The sequence below is a fragment of the Scyliorhinus torazame genome, chromosome 14 (assembly GCF_047496885.1).
Source record: "Scyliorhinus torazame isolate Kashiwa2021f chromosome 14, sScyTor2.1, whole genome shotgun sequence".
Classification (NCBI taxonomy): Eukaryota; Metazoa; Chordata; class Chondrichthyes; order Carcharhiniformes; family Scyliorhinidae; genus Scyliorhinus; species Scyliorhinus torazame.
Genome location: NC_092720.1, coordinates 122,362,871 through 122,381,824, shown reverse-complemented (window position 1 = coordinate 122,381,824; position 18,954 = coordinate 122,362,871). Strand labels below are relative to the sequence as shown.

The 18,954-nt window shown below is 50.1% G+C and overlaps 1 protein-coding gene across 1 annotated transcript in view; it reads left to right on the top strand.

The window, feature by feature from the left end:
* The window catches only part of LOC140389052 (S-arrestin-like), a 155,161-nt gene that overhangs the window by 14,203 nt on the left and 122,004 nt on the right, over positions 1–18,954 (top strand). Inside the window, exons 2-3 of the mRNA XM_072473212.1 lie at positions 10,841–10,981; positions 11,452–11,512. Coding sequence (XP_072329313.1) covers positions 10,865–10,981; positions 11,452–11,512 — 178 coding nt within the window. The 5' untranslated portion in view covers positions 10,841–10,864. The remainder of the gene's footprint in view (positions 1–10,840; positions 10,982–11,451; positions 11,513–18,954) is intronic.

Sequence of the window (18,954 nt, the reverse complement as noted above, 5' to 3'; positions counted from 1 at the left end):
AGGCCGATGACGCGTAGGAAGTAGGCCGCCGCGCAGCCACGTTGCGGGGCCTGTGGTCCCGGGAGTTCGATTTCTGGGCCCGATGAGACTTTTGTTTCTGGCCTTGGGGCCCAGCCAGGTTGACCTTTCGAAGTGCCCCTTATTTCTGCATTCGTTGCAGATAGCGGAGCGGGCCGGGCAACGCTGGCTTGAGTGCTGGCCTTGCCCACGAAATAGCATGGGGGTCCCCGGGGTGAGCGGGTCGCCGCATGGCGCAGGCCTGTAGCGTGGCCGAGTCTGGAGGGGATCGAGAGGGGTTTGCAAGGTCCACGGAGTACGTGCGTAGATTATGGTGGGCCACTTCCAGAAAAGAGGCGATCGTTGGAGGTCCTTAGCTCCGTCTTCTAGCAGCCGCTGCCGGATGTACGTGGATCGGATACCAGACACGAAAGCATCACGAATATGTAAGTTCATGCGGACTTCTTCCGTCACCTCTTTATGGTCGCAGTTCCTGGCGAGCGCGGTGAGTCCCTCCAAGTATTCGTCTAGCATTTCCCCGGAGCGCTGGCGGCAGGTCGTGAGCAAATGTCTGGCGTGAACCTCGTTTATTGGCTTTACGATGCGCTTCTGTAGGATTTTGACCGCCGTTTCGTACATCGTGGCTTTCTCGACCACGGAGGATAGTCGGTGGCCCACCCGGGCATGTAGTAAGCTCAGCTTGCGAGGTCCGTCAACTTCAGGCTCTGAGGAATTCAGATAGGCCTCAAAACACCGGAGCCAGTATTTAAACATTTCAGTGGCCTCCGGCGACCGAGCGTCCAAATTGAACTTCTCCGACTTTAGACCGCTGTCCATCGTGGTGTAATCTGGTTATTAAATTGAGATACCCTCAATTATGACTCAAGAGAGAAGATTGATAATTCAAAGGCTTTAATTACCAGAGAACCAGACAGCTGCCGAGAAGTGTGCTCACTGCACGCTGCCCACTGAACGTAACCTTATATACAGTTCCCTGGGGGCGGAGCCGGAGGCGGAGTCCCCCAGGGTTCCAAACCCGGTCTTAAAGGGGCCTACGCATTAAAGGTACATTTGTATACAGATATCATTCATCACAACATGTATAAGTTGTATTCTAGAATCTATATCTTTGTGGTGAGTCGGGCGGTCTGATAGGGATGGTGGGGGCGGAGTATGCGGGAATGGTGATTTTGGACCATGGGCTGGAGATTAGGCCCAGTTCGGGGCAGGTGCAGAATCCAGGGTAGAAGTTGGATTTGGGACTTTTGGCGGATAATCTGTTATGTGAGAAGGTGAGATGGCGATTGGAAACTATGTGGACCTTAATCAGAATGGGGGAAGTGTCTGTGGCCATATTTTGGGAAGCGTTTGATTTGTTATGTTGTAGGTGTAACATAAGTGGCTTCCTTGTGGTGCACTTGACAAAGGAAGGTTCAGACGTGGAGATAACTTCAACACGTTTAATAAACTATTTACACTTCTATTACTCGGATTGGACACTACTGCTAATCCTACTATAGCTACCCAGACTGACTAACCAGCTGCTGCAATCCACGTGGTGGGTGTAATAGTGAATCAACCCTGTGTCTGTTCTCACTGACTGTCTCCACTGGAAAGAAGCAGATCATGTGTGTGGTGTCCTTTATATATGGGTTGGTGTAATGCCCCCCTGTGGTCGTGTAACCTCCTTGTGTATCGTGAATCTCTATTGGTCGTGTCCTATCTACTTGATCTATTGGTTGAGTGTGTGTGTGTGATGTTTCTGGTGCTCCCTCTAGTGTCTAGCTAGCCTACATGCATTTACATAGATGCACATGACCACATCCCCCCTTTTTTATATGTTACATATTTACTGCACACTTTGAGAAAATTTAACAAAGAACAGGTAGATAAAGTAAGGTATATACAAGTCATGGGAACAGTGAGTAAACAATAAGTCCAAATCATTCTTGTGAGTCCAAAAACCATCAATCATCATGGTCAAATGTCTCTCTTGGTTATGAACGCCATCAACGTCCCTGTGCCACAGGAATCAAGAAGTGGTCAAATCACTTTGCTGTCTGATTTGGAGTCACTTTCTTGTTTCGATGTTTGTGATGGTGCTGTTGGATGGCATCTTGTGGCTGATAAGGTGTTGATGTTGAAGAGGTACCGTCAACAGTATCATTCGAGGTCATGGATGTGCCATATGGTGAAGTTGGATAAGACTGTACATACTGGTTCTGGCCACATGCTGTGCTGGAAGGCTGATGAGAACCATTGAAGCTTGTCAATTTGGAAACAGAATTGCTGCTGGTATAATTACCTGGTGATGGTGTGAAAATAGAACGTTGCATCTGATAGGAATATGCCGTCTGGCCAGGCTGGGGTGCAGCAAATCCTGGGCTGTAACTAAGGCATCTAGTCTGTAGTGCAGATTGCGCTTGCGGTAGCCCTCCTTTGGCCTTGATTCCATTAGTGGGCAATCCGTAGTGCTGGCCTGTTTGAGAATATGCTGCATAGACTGCTGGCTGCTGCATGCCTGAATACTGGGTTTGTCCAGCATGAGCTGTCATTGGCTGCACTGCTGGTGTGGAAAAAACGTGTGGATATAGCTGTGGTGAATATTGGTGTATTCCTCTTGGACTGGAGACGCTGCTTGTTATTACTGACCCAGTATAATTGTTAAGTGATCCATCTCCTGTCGTTGTGGCATCTACTGTCACCCTGAGCGTGCCATCACTGAGGTTTCGGCACTCCCTGTCTGGAGTCCAAGAGGAATACACCAATATTCACCACAGCTATATTCACATGTTTTTTCCACACCAGCAGTGCAGCCAATGACAGCTCATGCTGTCTGGAGTAAGGTCCGGCTTACGTGAATCAGAGTCGTTGTTTGGTTGCTCCCCTTCTGGAGTCTGGTTTGTTTTAACTGAGTCAGTGTTAGTTTGTTGATGCTCCCCGACCGGAGTCTTAGCAGGTTCACTGGAGTCAGCTGAGATTTATGGAAGCTGCACGTCTGGAGTCGCAACATGCAGGAATTCATTGACTTGTGGAGAGGTTCGACCGAATGAGGGTGGAAGTATCGTGGTGTCACCGGAGTCACCAGTGGTCTCACAGTGACCGTCGAGTGCCTCTGGACACACTAGCTGAGGTCTGTCACTTTGCATATCTTGCATGGGAAGTGGGATGCTGTCGTCACTCGTCTCACATACCGTGGGTAGAGCCTCAGTAGCTGCTTGCTGTTCACATGGGTTGGGTAATTTGTCAGAGTCTTCATCTGATGGCGCAAACAATGTGGGTGGACTGTCATTGTCTTGCTGTTGTCCTTCATTTGGGCTTGGACTGTCATCGTCGCTTTGTTCTTCACTGCAGCATGATAGACCGTCATGGTCGTCCTGCTGTGCACTGGAGCGTGGTAGACTGTCATATTATTCTTGCTGTTTACTTGAGCATGGCAGACTTGCATCATCTGCCACTAGTTGGTCAGAGGAGGTTGCTAAACTCTCATGGTCTTGTTCCTGCAAGGCCTGCGCATCGGAGTCTTGCATTTCTTCTATCGTGGAGTCTGTCCACGAGCTCGCTGTGGAGGCTTGTGACACTGGAGTCACTTCATGTTCGTGCAAGGATTGTGGTGTGGAGTCTTGCGTGTCTTCTTTCGTAGAGTCGGGAAACCTGAGCGGTGGTCTTGTACCGCTCTCTGTCTCTTGGTTTCAGGCTGCAGCATCACCCTGCACTCACGAGTTGGGATGTCATATCTGCTGGGCTGAAGATCCTCAAATCCGAAGAACGAATCCGCGTCTGCGTCGGATTCAATACGGGGGTCGCCAATGTGCAACACATCTAGTTGCGGTTCGGATTTGGTACTGGGGCAGCCTCCCAAGGTGAAAGGTTCGTCCGAGCTGTAGTCTTCTAGGATCATATCATCACTGTTTGCATCGGAGCTGGCATTATGCTCGCGAGGTCCAGAGAAAATGTAACGGTCGGTATCGAAGTATTCAAGGTCGGAATCATCGGTTTGAGCGTAGGTAACTGCTTGTTGCAGGGTTCTTCGGGGGTTAATTTCATTTCCTGGTTCAATTTGAGACATTGTGCTGTCATTCCAGGTGAAGGAAGGTTTTTTACGGCTTTAAAAGATTTTTTCTTTGATTTGGGACGTTTCCCCTTTAAATGGGCGTGGTCCGGGGCCTCTGGCGTCATGACGCATGTGACGTACTGCGTAGGAAGTGATTGCACACGCGCAGATCGCTGTTCCTTTACTGATGGCCGTTTTCGTGATTGCGCATGCGCAAACGGACCTTCCCGTTCTGCGCGCATCTCGTGCAAGTGCGGACCCTTTAGAAAGAGGGCCGCCGATCAAAACTGTTCTGTGTTCCGGGATCTCAGCATCGTGGTGAGTACTGGCGCTTCTCTTACCTTTTCTTGCTGGTTGGAGTGTGTTTTCCTTACAGTATTTGCCGAATTTGTCCAGGACTGCCTGGAAGTCACTCCTGTTTTTCCCTTTGGAGAACTTGAATTTTTTAAAGATTTCTTCTGCTCTGGCACCGGCGATGGTGAGGAGAAGCTCTGTTTTTTCAGCGTCGGCCAGGTCTTCTAGTTTGGATGCCACCAGGAAGATTTCAAACCTTTGCCAGAATGCCCGCCAGTTTTCACGGAGATCGCCGTGGCACTGGAGCCGCTGCGGAACCCAGACCTCGAACATCTTGCCTGGGAATCATTGCTGGTTGTCCTGGTACCATGATTTGTTATGTTGCAGTTGTAACATAAGCGGCTTTCTTGTGGTGCACTTGACAAAGGAAGGTTCAGACGTGGAGATAACTTCAACACGTTTAATAAACTATTTACACTTCTATTACTCGGGTTCGACACTACTGCTAATCCTACTATACCTACCCAGATTGACTAACCAGTTGCTGCAATCCAGGTGGTGGGTGTAATATTGAATCAACCCTGTGTCTGTTCTAACTGACTGCCTCCACTGGAAAGAGGCAGATCATGTGTGTGGTGTCCTTTATATATGGGTTGGTGTAATGCCCCCCTGTGGTCGTGTCACCTCATTGTGTATCGTGAATGTCTATTGGTCGTGTCCTATCTACTTGATCTATTGGTTGAGTGTGTGTGTGTGATGTTTCTGGTGCTCCCTCTAGTGTCTAGCTAGCCTACATGCATTTACATTGATGCACATCACTACAGCGTTGAAGGCAGTGATTCGAGGCGAGATTAATTTGTTGAAGGCTCACAGAGAAGGGAGGAGGGAGGAGTACAGGCGGCTGTGGACGAGATAGTTGAGGTGGATCGGAGGTACTCGGGAACCCCCATGAAGGAGTTGTTGGCGGAGAGGAAGAGGCTGCAGAAGCAGTTTGACAGGTTGACGATGAGCAAGGTGGTGGGGCAGTATGGGCATGGAGAGAAGGTGAGCCATATGCTGGCCCACCAATATCTGTGGCAGGTGGCATCTAGGGAAATTTTAAGAGCGCAGGTGGAGAATGGGGAGGTGGTATTGGAACTGGGAAAGATAAATGAGGTGTTATGGGGGCATTACGAGAAGTTGTATAAAGCCGAACCAGGTGGAGAAGCGGGGGGTATGGGACGATTCCTGGCTGGGTTAGAGTTCCCAGAGTTGGAGAAAGGGAAGAGGCAGGCATTGGAGGAGCTGCTGGGGCTGAGGGAAGTGATAGACAGTATCAGGGAAATGCAGTCGGGGAAGGCCCCGGGGCCAGATAGCTTTCCGGTGGAGTTTTAAAAGCTGCTTGCAACAGAGTTAGCCCCCACATGTTGAAAATGTTTAGTGAGGTGGTGGGGAGAGGAGAGTTACCAGCGACGCTCTCGCAGGCATTGATTACATAGATCCCGAAGAAGGGAAATGATCTCTGACCTGCAGTAGAGTCTCCTGCAAAAACACCATGTCGGAATTTAAACTCTTAAGGTGAGCAAATACTCTCGATCTTTTCACGGGGCCTTTCACCTCCCTGACATTCCTGGTGACCAGAGTAATTGGGTGTCTCCCACCCCCCTCAATCCAGAGTCAGCTATTTCCACCAAGATTATCCAACAGATACATAAAAGCTACAGCAACCAGGACCGCCCAACAGGGCCAGCAAACCAACCAACCAAATATCTGCAGTCACTGTCAACAAACTACCCCCATCCCCCACCCCCTCATCCTCGCTCTCGGATACTACCCCACCCAAGTAAGCATACAGACAGCAGCAAAACAAACATAAACAACTAAGACCTACTTCTAACAAACCAAAATCTAAACAAATTAAGAACTTTATGCTCATTATGAAAAAAAACTACTGTAATGAGCTGTAGTCAACCCTTCACTACTGCTCCCGTTAGCTAACTCTCAGGTTAGCAGTGTGATTCACAACCAGAGTGAAGAAAAATGGCTCCAAATAAAAATATTAAACTCCCTAAACTATTGCATTCAGGCCTCGCGGCGCCGTGGACCCGGGTTCGACCCTTGCCCAAAGTCACTGTCTGTGTGGAGTTTGCACATTCTCCCCGGGCGTGTGTGTGTGGGTCTCACCCCCACAACCCAAAAGATGTTCAGGCTAGGTGGATTGGCCACACTAAATTGCCCCTCAATTGTAAAAAAAGAATTGTGCGCTTTAAATTTATTTTAAAAACCCATGCATTCCAACAGGGAGCCATATATTTTCATAACAATCAGAACAGAACCTCACTTGAAACGCACCGGGTACACCACGCCGAATCGGACTCTATTTTTGTGCGGGGTGGTCTTGGCTTTGTTGTACACAGCCCTCTTCTTCGCCAGCTCTGTTCCCGCGTCTTGGCAAAACCTGATGGGGTGGCCTTCCCATTTGGAGTCATGATGCTCCCTCGCCAATCTCAGAACCCACTCTTTCTCTTTGAAGCTATGGAACTTCACGATTAACGCATGCGGTGGATCCTCAGGACAAGGCCTCTGCAAGGGTGTTCAGTGGGCTCGGCCCAACTCAAGAGGGGATGTGAGTCCAGTCTCCCCCACCATCTTACCGAACATCTCTGTGAAGTACTCCGTGGGCGTTGGTCCTTCTATCCCCTCTGGCAGCCCCACAATTCGAACATATTGCATCCTGGACCGATTCACTGAATCATTCACCTTGGCCTTCAGTGATTTATTCACTTCGGCTACCAGAGACGTCTCTGCTTCCAGTGGGATGGCGTGGTGGCACAGTGGTTTGCACTACTGCCTCACAGCGCCAGGGACCCGTTCAATTCCGGCCTGGGGTCACTGTCTATGTGGAGTTTACACTTTCTCCCCGTGTCAGTGTGGGTTTCCTCCGAGTGCTCCGGTTTCCGCCCACAGTCCAAAGATGTGCAGGTTAGTTCAATTGACCATGTTAAAATTGCTCCTTAGTGCTCAAAGAGTTAGGTGTGGTTCCTGGGTTACGGGGATAGGATGGGGGCGTGGGCCCAGGTAGGTTGCTCTTTCCAAGGGTTGGTGCAGGCTTGATGGGCCGAATGGCCTTCTTCTGTACTGTAGGGATTCTATGATTCTATGAGGCAATCTGATCGCAATGTCTTTTATCGTGGTTCCATGGGCTTTCATGGTTTTGTTTGTTCTCCAGGGCTGATTGGATGGGGGTCACAGCCTCCTTCATCAATTTGCGGAGGTCCTCCAACACAACCTGCCAGTGCTTATTGAATTCTTTCGCAAAAGGTACTCTAAAGCACCTTGGCCGTCAATGGAGTGGCTGGAGCCCCAGAGGCTGCCTCCGCCATCTTTTCTACCAACAAGCTCTGCAAAGCCTCCGAAGCTTTTCTGGGCACTGCACCTATACAGGATCCTTATCCCATTAATTCTGTGGGTTTTCAAAAGAAAGTACCCCCTTAAACTAAATAAATAAATAGTGAAGAGGGTAGCCTTAGATTACAGGGGGGACATAGACAGGCTGGTCAGATGGGCTGATCAGTGGCAAATAGAATTCAATCCGGATAAGTGTGAGGTGATGCACTTGGGCAGGACGAACAAAACAAGGGAAGCACCAAGGATCTTGGTGTGCATGTATACCAGTCCCTTAAGGTAGCAGCGCAGATGGATACAGTGGTTAAGGAGAAATATGGTATACTTGCCTTCATTAGCCGAGGCATAGACTTTAAGAGCAGAGTAGTTATGCTGGAACTAAATAAAACTTTGGTGGGATCACAACTAGAGTATTGTGTGCAGGTCTGGAATCCACATTATAGAAGAGATGTGAAGGATGCAGAGGAGATTTACCAGGCTATTGCCTGGGCTGGAGAGTGTTAGTTATGAAGAGAGATTGGATAGACTTGGATTGTTTTCCTTGGAGCAGAGGAGACTGAGGGGGCACATGATGGAGATGCATAAAATTATGAGGAGCATAGATAGGATAGGCAGGAGGAAACCTATCCTCTTGGTGGACGGTTCATGACCAGGGGGCAAAGATTTAAGGTGAAGGACAGGAGGATTAGAGGGATGTGAGGAAAATCTTTTTTACCTAGAGGGTGGTGGGAGTTTGGAATTCGCTGCCTGAAAGGGTGGTGGAGGCAGAGATCCTCATAACATTTAAGATGTATTTAGATGTGCACTTGCGATCCTAGGGAATACAAGGCTATGGGCCAAGTGCGAGACAATGAGATTAGAATGGTTAGGCGGTTGTTTTTGACCGGCGCTGACGCAATGGGCCGAAGGGTCTTTTCTGTGCTGTAGACCGATATGAATCTATGACTAAGAGAAAAGGTCAAACAAGTGCAGTACTCTAGCGGGAGTGACCTCATGCACATCTTTCTCCTACACAATGCCACCGGACGTCAGCTTTAGTGAGATTTGTGACTTTTGGTTTATTTTGGCCAAATATATTAGGAAATGAACTGTATTGATTTCCTGTTTGTATAATTTTTACTAAATTTGATAAATGTAATAAATTTGATTTAAATATATAACCTGAGTCACAAAGTATGGTGAAATATTTATTCTTGCCTTTTGGGAAAACAAAGGAAAACATCTACACCTCCCGCTGCCTGGGGAAAGCAGGCAGTATAATCAAAGATCCCTCCTACCCGGCTTACTCACTCTTCCAACTTCTTCCATCGGGCAGGAGATACAGAAGTCTGAGAACACGCACGAACAGACTCAAAAACAGCTTCTTCTCCACTGTCACCAGACTCCTAAATGACCCTCTTCTGGCCTGATTTCATTAACACTACACCCTGTATGCTTCATCCGATGCCAGTGCTTTTGTAGTTACACTGTATATGTTGTGTTGCCCTGTTATGTATTTTCTTTTATTCCCTTTTCTTCTCATATACTTAATGACCTGCTTGAGCTGCTCGCAGAAAAATACTTTTCACTGTACCTCGGTACACATGACAATAAACAAATCCAATCCAATCCAATCCATATCCATTAAACTATTTACAGTAGAAAGGTTTCCATTTGACCCTGAGCCAAGGATATGGCTGGGCTTTAATGTGGGTGTAACGGCGCAATCCTGGAAAGTCTGGGCGAGCAAGTCTTCACTGTCCCTGGAAGCCATGACTGGATTTTACAATTACCAGACATTTGGATGCCTGAGTTCCCAATGACACAGGATATCCCATCTCCAAAGGCTGCCAGTCAATCAGAGGGCGGCAGTTCTTCAACCCCAGCAGTGCCATTCGGAGTGGTGGCCACTTGCTGGGGTTGAAGCAAGTTCCCAATGGAGGTCAGAGAAATAGGCAAGTAGGGTGGGTTGCAAGGTGTGTTTGGAGTTAGTGGTGGCAATCAATAGGGTAAACAAGTGGGGCCAGCTCTTTTCAATGGAGGGACCCTCAAGGCGCTCCAGAATGCCCAAACATGAAGGAGCCATCTCACAAACCCGCAATCAGGCTGCCAGGGAATACCTGGCGGTCTCATATCACTGAGATTGTAGACTAAGTACAGTGCAGAAGGAGGCTATTCGGCCCATCGAGTCTGCACCGGCTCTTGGAAAGAGCACCCTACTTAAGCCTACACCTCCACCCTAACCCTGTAACCCAGTAACCCCACCTAACCATTTTAGGATACAATGGGGCAATTTAGGATGGCCAATCCACCTTTGCACATCTTTGGGATGTGGGAGGAAACTGTCGCACCCGGAGTAAACCCACGCAGACACGCGGAGAAAGTGCAAACTCCGCACAGTCACCCGAGGCCAGAATTGGACCCGTGTCCCTGGAGCTGTGAGGCAGCAGTGTTAACCACTGTGCCACCGTGCCGCCACGTGTCATCACGTGTCACCTCTCCCTTTGATTCCATTGTTAGTACAATACAAGTGACAGTAAGAGGAGAGCTTAAGTAAACATTACTTGGTCTCTGAAATACCTCAATTGGCCCAAGGGTGGGTGGGTCAGCCATCACTGCCCTGCAGGTGGCAACATTCCAGTGGAGACGGGCAGGTGATGGGTATGATTATGCCAACCATCCCACCCAATATTATGCCCCCCACCCAACACCCCTGATAGCCTGTTCACAGGAAGGCGTAAAATTTCAGCCTACATTACCAGAATTTAAGTGTACATATGTACATATAAGATCATATTCAACTGGTAGTGGGTGAGAACCTGTTTACACAAGAGTTGTTTGGAAAAAAGCACAAGAATAATGTCTGAGGACGAACCCTGAAAATAAAACACAGACACTGTATAATGTGAAGAGAGATACTCAATTAATGACTAAAGGTTGGAAATGATGGCTGAGGCCTTCTTACAATTTTGGTGACAGCTATATTCTGATGTGTGAACAAGTAAAATACCTATCTGATAGCATTGCCATTAACTAGTCTTCAATCTGTTGAAAGGGAAGTCTCTCTTAATGGGATTATGCCATAATGAGGATATGCCACTGTTTATTTACCGTTCTATTTTTGCTTCTCAGTGTCCTTCCACCACAACAGGAAAGATGCAAATCCCCCAGATCCAGACAACCCCTGCTCCCAGTGTGATCATTGCCAAGATGAACCCTCCACCTACAGTTCCCAAAAACATTGTCTTCAACAAGTCTACCCGTGACAAATCGGTACGTTGCCCCCCGACTCGCTTTCAGTTAAACTATTAACAATTCTCCTACTTGGATTCAACACTACTGTTAATCCTGCTATAGCTACTCAGACTGATTAACCAGTCTGCTACAATCCACGTGGTGGGAGTAATGTGTTTCAATTAACCCTGTGTCTGTGCTCACTGGGAGACTCCACTGGAAAGAGACTGAGCATGTGTGATGTGTCCTTTTATAGGGGTTGATGTAATGCGCTCCTGTGGTAGTGTCACCTCTGTGTGTATCGTGAATGCCCATTGGTCGTGTCCTACCTTACTGACCTATTGGTTGACTGTCTGTGTGTCATGTCTCTGGTGTTCCCTCTAGTGTCTCGCTAGGTGTAGTGTATGTACGGTAACCATTTATGTACTTACAGTGATGTATATCACCACAACTGGCAATGACTATCTGAGTCATGGGTTGTGCTAACAGCATCTTATCTCTGATTACAGATTGCTGTCTACTTGGGCAAGAGAGACTTTATAGATCATGTCACCCATACTGATCCTGTGGGTAAGTGCTTTTCTGAGAGAGAACCTGCTGCATAACAGCAAGAGATTCTACACTTCAGTACAATTAAGATTAAGTTGGGAAAATGTTTTGGGTGTTGCAGGTAGCAACTGTGCCCTAACCTGTAATGACTATGTTTCTTAAAAGTAACAAACGGCCCCTTCACAAAAATTAATTTGGCATCATGGTAGTTTTCCTTGTTATACAAAGAACAAGGAACAGGCTCTTCGGCCCTCCAAGCCTGCACCGATCACGTGTCCTATCTAGACTAACCGCCTGCATCCTTCTATACCCCGTCTGTTCATGTGCCTAGCCAGATAAGTCTTGATGGTCGCTAACTTATCTGCCGCAACTAACTCACTTGGCAGTGTATTCCAGACCACCACCACCACCTGTGTAAAACATTTTCCCTACTGAACCTATCCCCCCTCACCTTGAACTTGTGCCCCCTTGTAATTTTCAATTCCACCGTGGGAAAAAGCCTTCAACTATTCACCCTGTCTATACCCCAAATAATTTTAGAAACTTTTATCAGGTCGCCGCTCAGCCTCCGTCTCTCTAGGGAGAACAATCCCAGTTTATTCAATCTCTCCTCATAGCTAATACCCTCCATACAGGCAACATCCTGGTAAACCTTATCTGTATTCTCTTCAAAGCTTCCACGCCCTTCTGGTAGTGTGGTGACCAGAATTGGACACAGTAGGCGGGATTCTGCGAAAACCGGCGGGGCGGGCAACTCCGGCGGGAAGGAATGGCGTGAAACACTCCGGCGTCGGGCCGCCCCAAAGGGGCGGAATCCTCCGCACCTTCAGAGGCTAGGCCAGCGCCGCACTGGTTTGTGCCACACCGGCCAACGCGAAAGGGGTTTGGCGCCATGCCAACCGGCGCCGAAGGGCCTCTGCCGGCCGGTGCAAGTTAGCGCATGCGCGGGAGTGCCAGGGTGTGCTGGCATCATCCCAGTGCATGAGCAGCGGGGTTCATCTCCGCATCGTCCATCGCGGACTGTTACTGTGGCCGACGCGGAGGAATAGAGTGCCCCCACGGCACAGGCCCGCCTGCGGATCGGTGGGCTCCAATCACGGGCCAGGCCACCGTGAGAGCACCTCCCAGGGCCAGATCCCTCCGCGCCGCCCCCCCGAGGACCCCAGAGGCCGCCCGCGGAGCCAGGTCCCGCCGGTAAGTACCTGTTGTAATTTACGCCGGTGGGACTGGCTGTAAACGGGTGGCCACTCGGCCCATTGCAGGCCAGAGAATCCCGCCCCTGCCAAATCCCCGGTGCCGGAGAATTCGGCAGCCGGCGGGGGCGGGACAATCCCGCCCAGTATTCCAAATGTGGCCTAACCAACATTCTAAATAACTGAAACATAATTTTCGAGATTTTATACTCAATACCCCGTCCTATGAAGGCAAACATGCCATATGCATTCTTTACCACCATTTCCACTTGTGCTACCACTTTTAAGGATCTGTGGACCTGCACACCCAGATCTCTCTGTGTCTCTATGCTCCTGATGGTTCTGCCATTTATTTTATAGCTCCCACCTGAATTGGATCAACCAAAATGCATCACCTCGCATTTGTCCGGATTAAATTCCATCTGCCATTTCTCTGCCCAATTTTGCAGCCTACCTGTATCCTGTTGTATTCTCTGACAATCTGCATCACTATTCGCAACTCCTGCAATCTTAGTATCATCCGTGAATTTGCTAATCAGACCCGCTACGTGTTCTTCCAAGTCATTTGTATATATTACAAAGAGCAGAGGTCCCAGTACTTATCCCTGCAGAACACCACTAGTTACTGACCTCCATTCGGAAAAACACCCTTCCACTGCTACTCTCTGTCTTCTATGGCCAAGCCAGTTCTGAATTCAGCCAGCTAGTTCACCCCTGACCCCATGTGGTTTAATCTTTGCACCAACCTGCCATGAGGGACCTTATCAAATGCTTTACTAATGTCCATGTAGACAACATCCACAGCCCTTCCCTCATCAATCATTTTTGTCACCTCCTCAAAAAACTCAATTAAATGAGTGAGACATGACCTCCCTCGTACAAAACCATGCAGTCTGTTGCTATTAAGATCATTCACTTCCAAATGTACAGAGATCCTAATTCTGAGAACCTTTTCAAACAATTTCATTATCACTGACGTCAAGCTCACTGGCCTATAATTACTTGGGTTATCCTTGCAAACCTTCTTAAATAACGTTAAAACATTGGCTTTCCTCCAATCCTCCGGGATCGGCCAACGAGGACACAAAGATTTCTGATAGAGGCCCAGTGATTTAATCTCTTGTCTCCCTCATGAATCTGGAATAGATGCCATCTGGCCCTGGGGATTTATCTAGCTTAATACTTTTTAACACACCTTACACTTCCTCCCTCGCAATAACAACCTGTTCTAAAGTGTTTACACATCCCTCTGAGACACCACCAATCAACGTGTCCCTCTCCTTTCTGAATACCAATGCAAAATACTCATTAAGGATCTCATCTACTTCCTTTGGTTCTACACATAACTTCCCTCCTTTGTCCTTGAGTGGACCACCTTTTTCTCTAGCTACCCTCTTGTTCCTAATATACGTATAAAATGCCTTGGGATTCTCCTTGATCCTGTCTGCCAAGGACATTTCGTGACCCTTTTTGCCCTCCTAACTCCCTGCTTGAGCTCTTTTCTACTTTCCTTGTATTCTTCAAGTACTTCATCTGTTTTTAGTTGCCTGTACCTCACATATGCATCTTTTTTCTTTTTGACAAGATTCACAATTTCCCTGGTCATCCATGGTTCCCGAATCCTGCCGTTCCTATCCTTCCTTTTCATTGGCACATGCCTGTCCTGCACTCCCATCAACTGCTCCTTAAAAAACTCCCACATGCCAACTGTGGATTTACCCTCAAACAGCCTCTCCCAAACAACAGCCTCCAAATCCTGCCTAATCTGGTTGTAGTTAGCCTTCCCCCAATTTAGCACCTTAACCCGAGGACAACACCCATCCTTGGCACTGCCCAGCTGGCACCTTTGCACTGCCATCCTGGAACTGCCAAGGTGCCTGGATGACACTGCCATGATGGCAGAAGCACTGCCTGGGTACCAGGGTGGCAGTGCAAGGGGCTCAGGTGCCAGGTGGGCAGTGCCAATGGCCATGGAGTGAGGGGGCCATGCCCATGAAATGAAGGCGGTGGAGAGGTTTGAAGGGTGGGGGAGTGCAGTTCCATGAAGGTGATCTCTCACCATGTTTGATGATTTCCGGGCACACGGTGGCACAGTGGTTAGCACAGCTGCCTCAAGGCACCGTGGACCCCGATTCAATCCCAGCCCCGGGTCACTGCCCGTGTGGAGTTTTCATAGTCTCCCTGTGTGTGTCTCACCCCCACAACCCAAATATGTGCAGGGTAGGTGGATTGGCCACGCTAAATTGCCCCTTAATTGGAAATTTTTTGAAAAGTTATTGATGGTTTACCTGATTTGGGGCTGGACTTGACCACCTGTGGGTTCCGTACACAGTTAAAGTCCCCCACCCACCCCAAATGAGTCTATGTCGGGGATTTCTGCCGTGATTTTCTTTATGAATCCCGTGTCATCCCAATTGGGAGCGTACACTTTACAAGGACCACTGGTGCCCTCCCAAACACCAATAACCGTGACCTACCATCCCCCTGACACTGTAACCATTTTTGACGCCATGAAAGCTGTCTTGTTGAGCAGTATGGACCCCCCCACCCCACCCCCCCACTCTCGTCCCATAGCCCGATTGGTAAGACTTGTTGAGCAGTCTTGTTGAGCAGTATGGCCACCCCCCTAGCCCTCATGCCGCAGCACGATTGGTAAGTCTGTCCCACGCATCTCGTTCTTGCCCTCAGTCGGTCCTTTTCCCTCAGATGCGCCTCTTGGAGGAAGCTAACATCGGCCCTTAAACCTTTCAGGTGGACGAAGACTCTTGATCTTTTCACTGGACCGTTTAGACCCCTGATGTTCCAGGTGATTATCCTTATAGGGGGTTTCTGTTCCCCCCTCCCCCCCCCCCCCCCCATACTTAACTTGTGGATGCGCCCCTGCACAATGGGGTTTCCCTTTGTTCTGGGGCCATCCAAAACGGCTGCGGTCATCGTACTGACCATGTGGCTGTACCCCTGCACTCCGGGGTGTCCCTTTGTTCAGGGGCCATCCAAGATGGCCGTTATCACCATCCTCACCATGTTGCTGCGGCCATGAACTCCAGGGTTTAGCTTTGTTTGGGGGCCATCCAAGATGGCCATTCTTGGTGCTCTTGTTTCTGCTGTCGCCATGTGCAACATGTCATAGCCAGCATTCTACCCCTCTTCCCCTGTTTCAGCATCTCACTGCTCTCACTCCCTCCTTTCTGGGACTCCTGGCAGACTGAAAACAAGGCTGTTCTCTCCCCGTGAATTTGTCCTTTTTAAAAAAGTCTGTGCTCAATGCTACTGCTGCCTACCCAGCCCGTGCTTACCTACGTTTGTCCAATTCAGCCGGTGCGGTGAAGTAATATTCCTTTCCCTGGAATGTTATCCAGAGCTTGGCTGGGTGTCTTGCCCATCTCAGGATCTTTTCCCTGTCCAGGATGCAGCTTTCCAATGTTGGCCCATAGCCGCTCTCCCATTTTGGACTTCAGCTGGAGTGACCTGTGGGCTGTCTATCTCTGGGGGTTTGGGGATGCTCTCCCCGCCCGACCAGCTTACCCAGCATCTGGGCAACCTACTCCATGGGGTTCCTGCCCTCGATACCCTCCGGTAGGCCCACAATGCAGAATTTTGGTGGTGTGGCCACTTCTCCTGATCCTCGACCTTCCCTTTCAGCATTTCTTGGGTTGCCACCAACCTTGCCATCTCCGTCTCCAATGAGGCGATCTGGTTGCTCTGATTGGTTGCTGCTTTCTCTAGCTCCCTGATCATTGCTTCCTGTGCCTTCAGCCATTGCTCCATCTTTTCCAGCGCCACCTTGAAGGGGTGTGGTAGTCACCACTGATGTATTATATTGTATATACTGCACTGCATACGAGGGTATTACGGTAAAGCTCCTGCACTACAGGTACGGGGGCAGATCCCTGCCTGCTGGCTCCGCCCAGTTGGCGGAGTATAAATGTGTGTGCTCTCCGAACTGCAGCCATTTCGGCAGCAGTTGTAGGAGGCCACACATCTCTGCGTAATAAAGCCTCGATTACTCTCTACTCTCGTCTCGTCGTAATTGATCGTGCATCAATTTATTACACAGAGATTTTACAAAGATGGATCTCCGCATCAAGCCGATCGCCTGCAGCTGCATCCTCAAGCAGACAACGCCAAAAAGGACTTCGCACATTGGCTAGCTTGCTTTGAAGCATACATCGGATCTGCAACAGACCCAATCGCAGAAGCACAGAAGCTCCAGATTCTGTACATGCGGCTGAGCTCCGATGTCTTTCCCCTCATCCAGGACACGCCTACCTATGCAGAGGCCATGGCGCTACTGAAGGAGAACTACGCTTAGCAGACCAACAAGATCTACGCCAGGCACCAACTTCTCGGTGAGTCTGTGGAAGATTTCTGGCGTGCCCTGCTCGCCCTGGTGAGAGACTGTGATTGCCAGGCCATTTCGGCCGCTGAACATTCTCACCTGCTAATGAGAGACGCGTTCATTACAGGCATAGGGTCGGCCTACATCCGCCAGCGCCTCTTAGAAGGGGCTACGCTTGACCTCGCATCGACCAAGAAACTAGCGCTCTCGCTCACAGTCGCCTCACGCAATGTACAGGTGTATGCCCCCGACCGCATGGCCCACCCCTCCTGGGCATCGTGGACCCCGCCAGTGGCCACCCCATCGTGGACCCCATCAGCGACCGCCCTCAGCCAACCCCACGCCTGCGCCGCGTGGCAGCCAACCAATCCCGGGGGACCCAAGTGCTACTTCTGCAGACAGACAAAACACCACCGGTAGCGCTGCCCGGCGTGGAGCGCGCTCTGCAAGGCCTGCGGCAAGAAAGGACATTTTGCTGCAGTGTGCCAGGCCCGCTCAATCGCCGCTATTGTCCCTCCACCCCCCAAGTGCGGCCAGTGGGCGCCGCCATCTTCCTCGCCTCAGACCACGTGCGGCCTGTGGGCGCCGCCATCTTGCTCCCCTCACAACACGTGGGGCCCGTGGGCTCCACCATCTTGCTTTCCTCACAACCAATGGGCGGAGCCATCTTGCCTGCCCCAGGACACGTGCGGCCCGAGAGACGTCACCATCTTGCCTGCCTCAGGATATGTGCGGCCCGTGGGCGCCGCCATCTTCCCCGCCTCAGGACCCCTGCCCATCGGGCACCTCATCGGGTCGCTCATCATCTGCAACCGCCGCCGACCAGCCGCGCCTCGCCTCCGTCACAATCGCCCAGTCCCGACCGCATAACCTTGCGACCACGTCGACAAAGGTGAAGGTCAACGGGCATGAGATATCCTGCCTTCTGGACTCCGGGAGCACTGAGAGCTTCATCCACCCCAATACGATAAGGCGCTGCTCCCTCACGGTATACCCCATTAACCAGAAAATCTCCCTGGCCTCCGGATCCCACTCCGTGGCGATCCGGGGGTACTGCATCGCCACCCTCACCATCCAGGACGCAGAGTTCAGCGGCTTCCAGCTCTATGTCCTCCCCAACCTCTGCGCTGCCTTGCTACTCGGCCTGGACTTCCTGTGCAACCTCCAGAGCCTAACCATGAAATTTGGAGGGCCGCTACCACCCCTTACTGTATGCGGCCTCACGACCCTTTAGGTCGACCCGCCTTCCCTGTTTGCAAACCTCACCCTGGATTGCAAACCCGTCGCCACCAGGAGCAGACGGTACAGCGCCCAGGACAGGATCTTCATCAGGTCTGAGGTCCAGCGGCTGCTGCGGGAAGGTATCATCGGGGCCAGCAACAGCCCCTGGAGAGCCCAAGTGTTAGTGGTTAAAACAGGGGAAAAAAACAGGATGGTCGTTGTTTACAGTCAGAACATCAATAGGTATACGCAGCTCGACGGGTACCCCCTCCCACGCATATCTGATATGGTCAATCAGATTGCACAGTACTGCGTCTTCTCGACAGTGGACCTGAAATCTGCCTACCACCAGCTCCCCATTCACAAGGCGGACCGCCCGTGCACCGCGTTTGAAGTGGACGGCCGCCTTTACCATTTCCTTAGAGTTCCCTTTGGCGTCACTAACGGGGTGTTGGTCTTCCAAAGGGAGATGGACCGAATGGTTGACCGGTACGGACTGCGGGCCACTTTCCCATACCTGGATAACGTCACTGATGTGTTGGGTACTCTGGATCTGTGGAGACTGCGTTTACCTTAGCAGTAACATAGACAGGCTCCCCAACACTTGTAATAATACAACTCTATTTTATTTAACTAAGAGCTGTTAAACATACTTGCACTGTGGGTCGACACTATGTTAGATTGACTGAAGACCTATGCCTAACCTGACC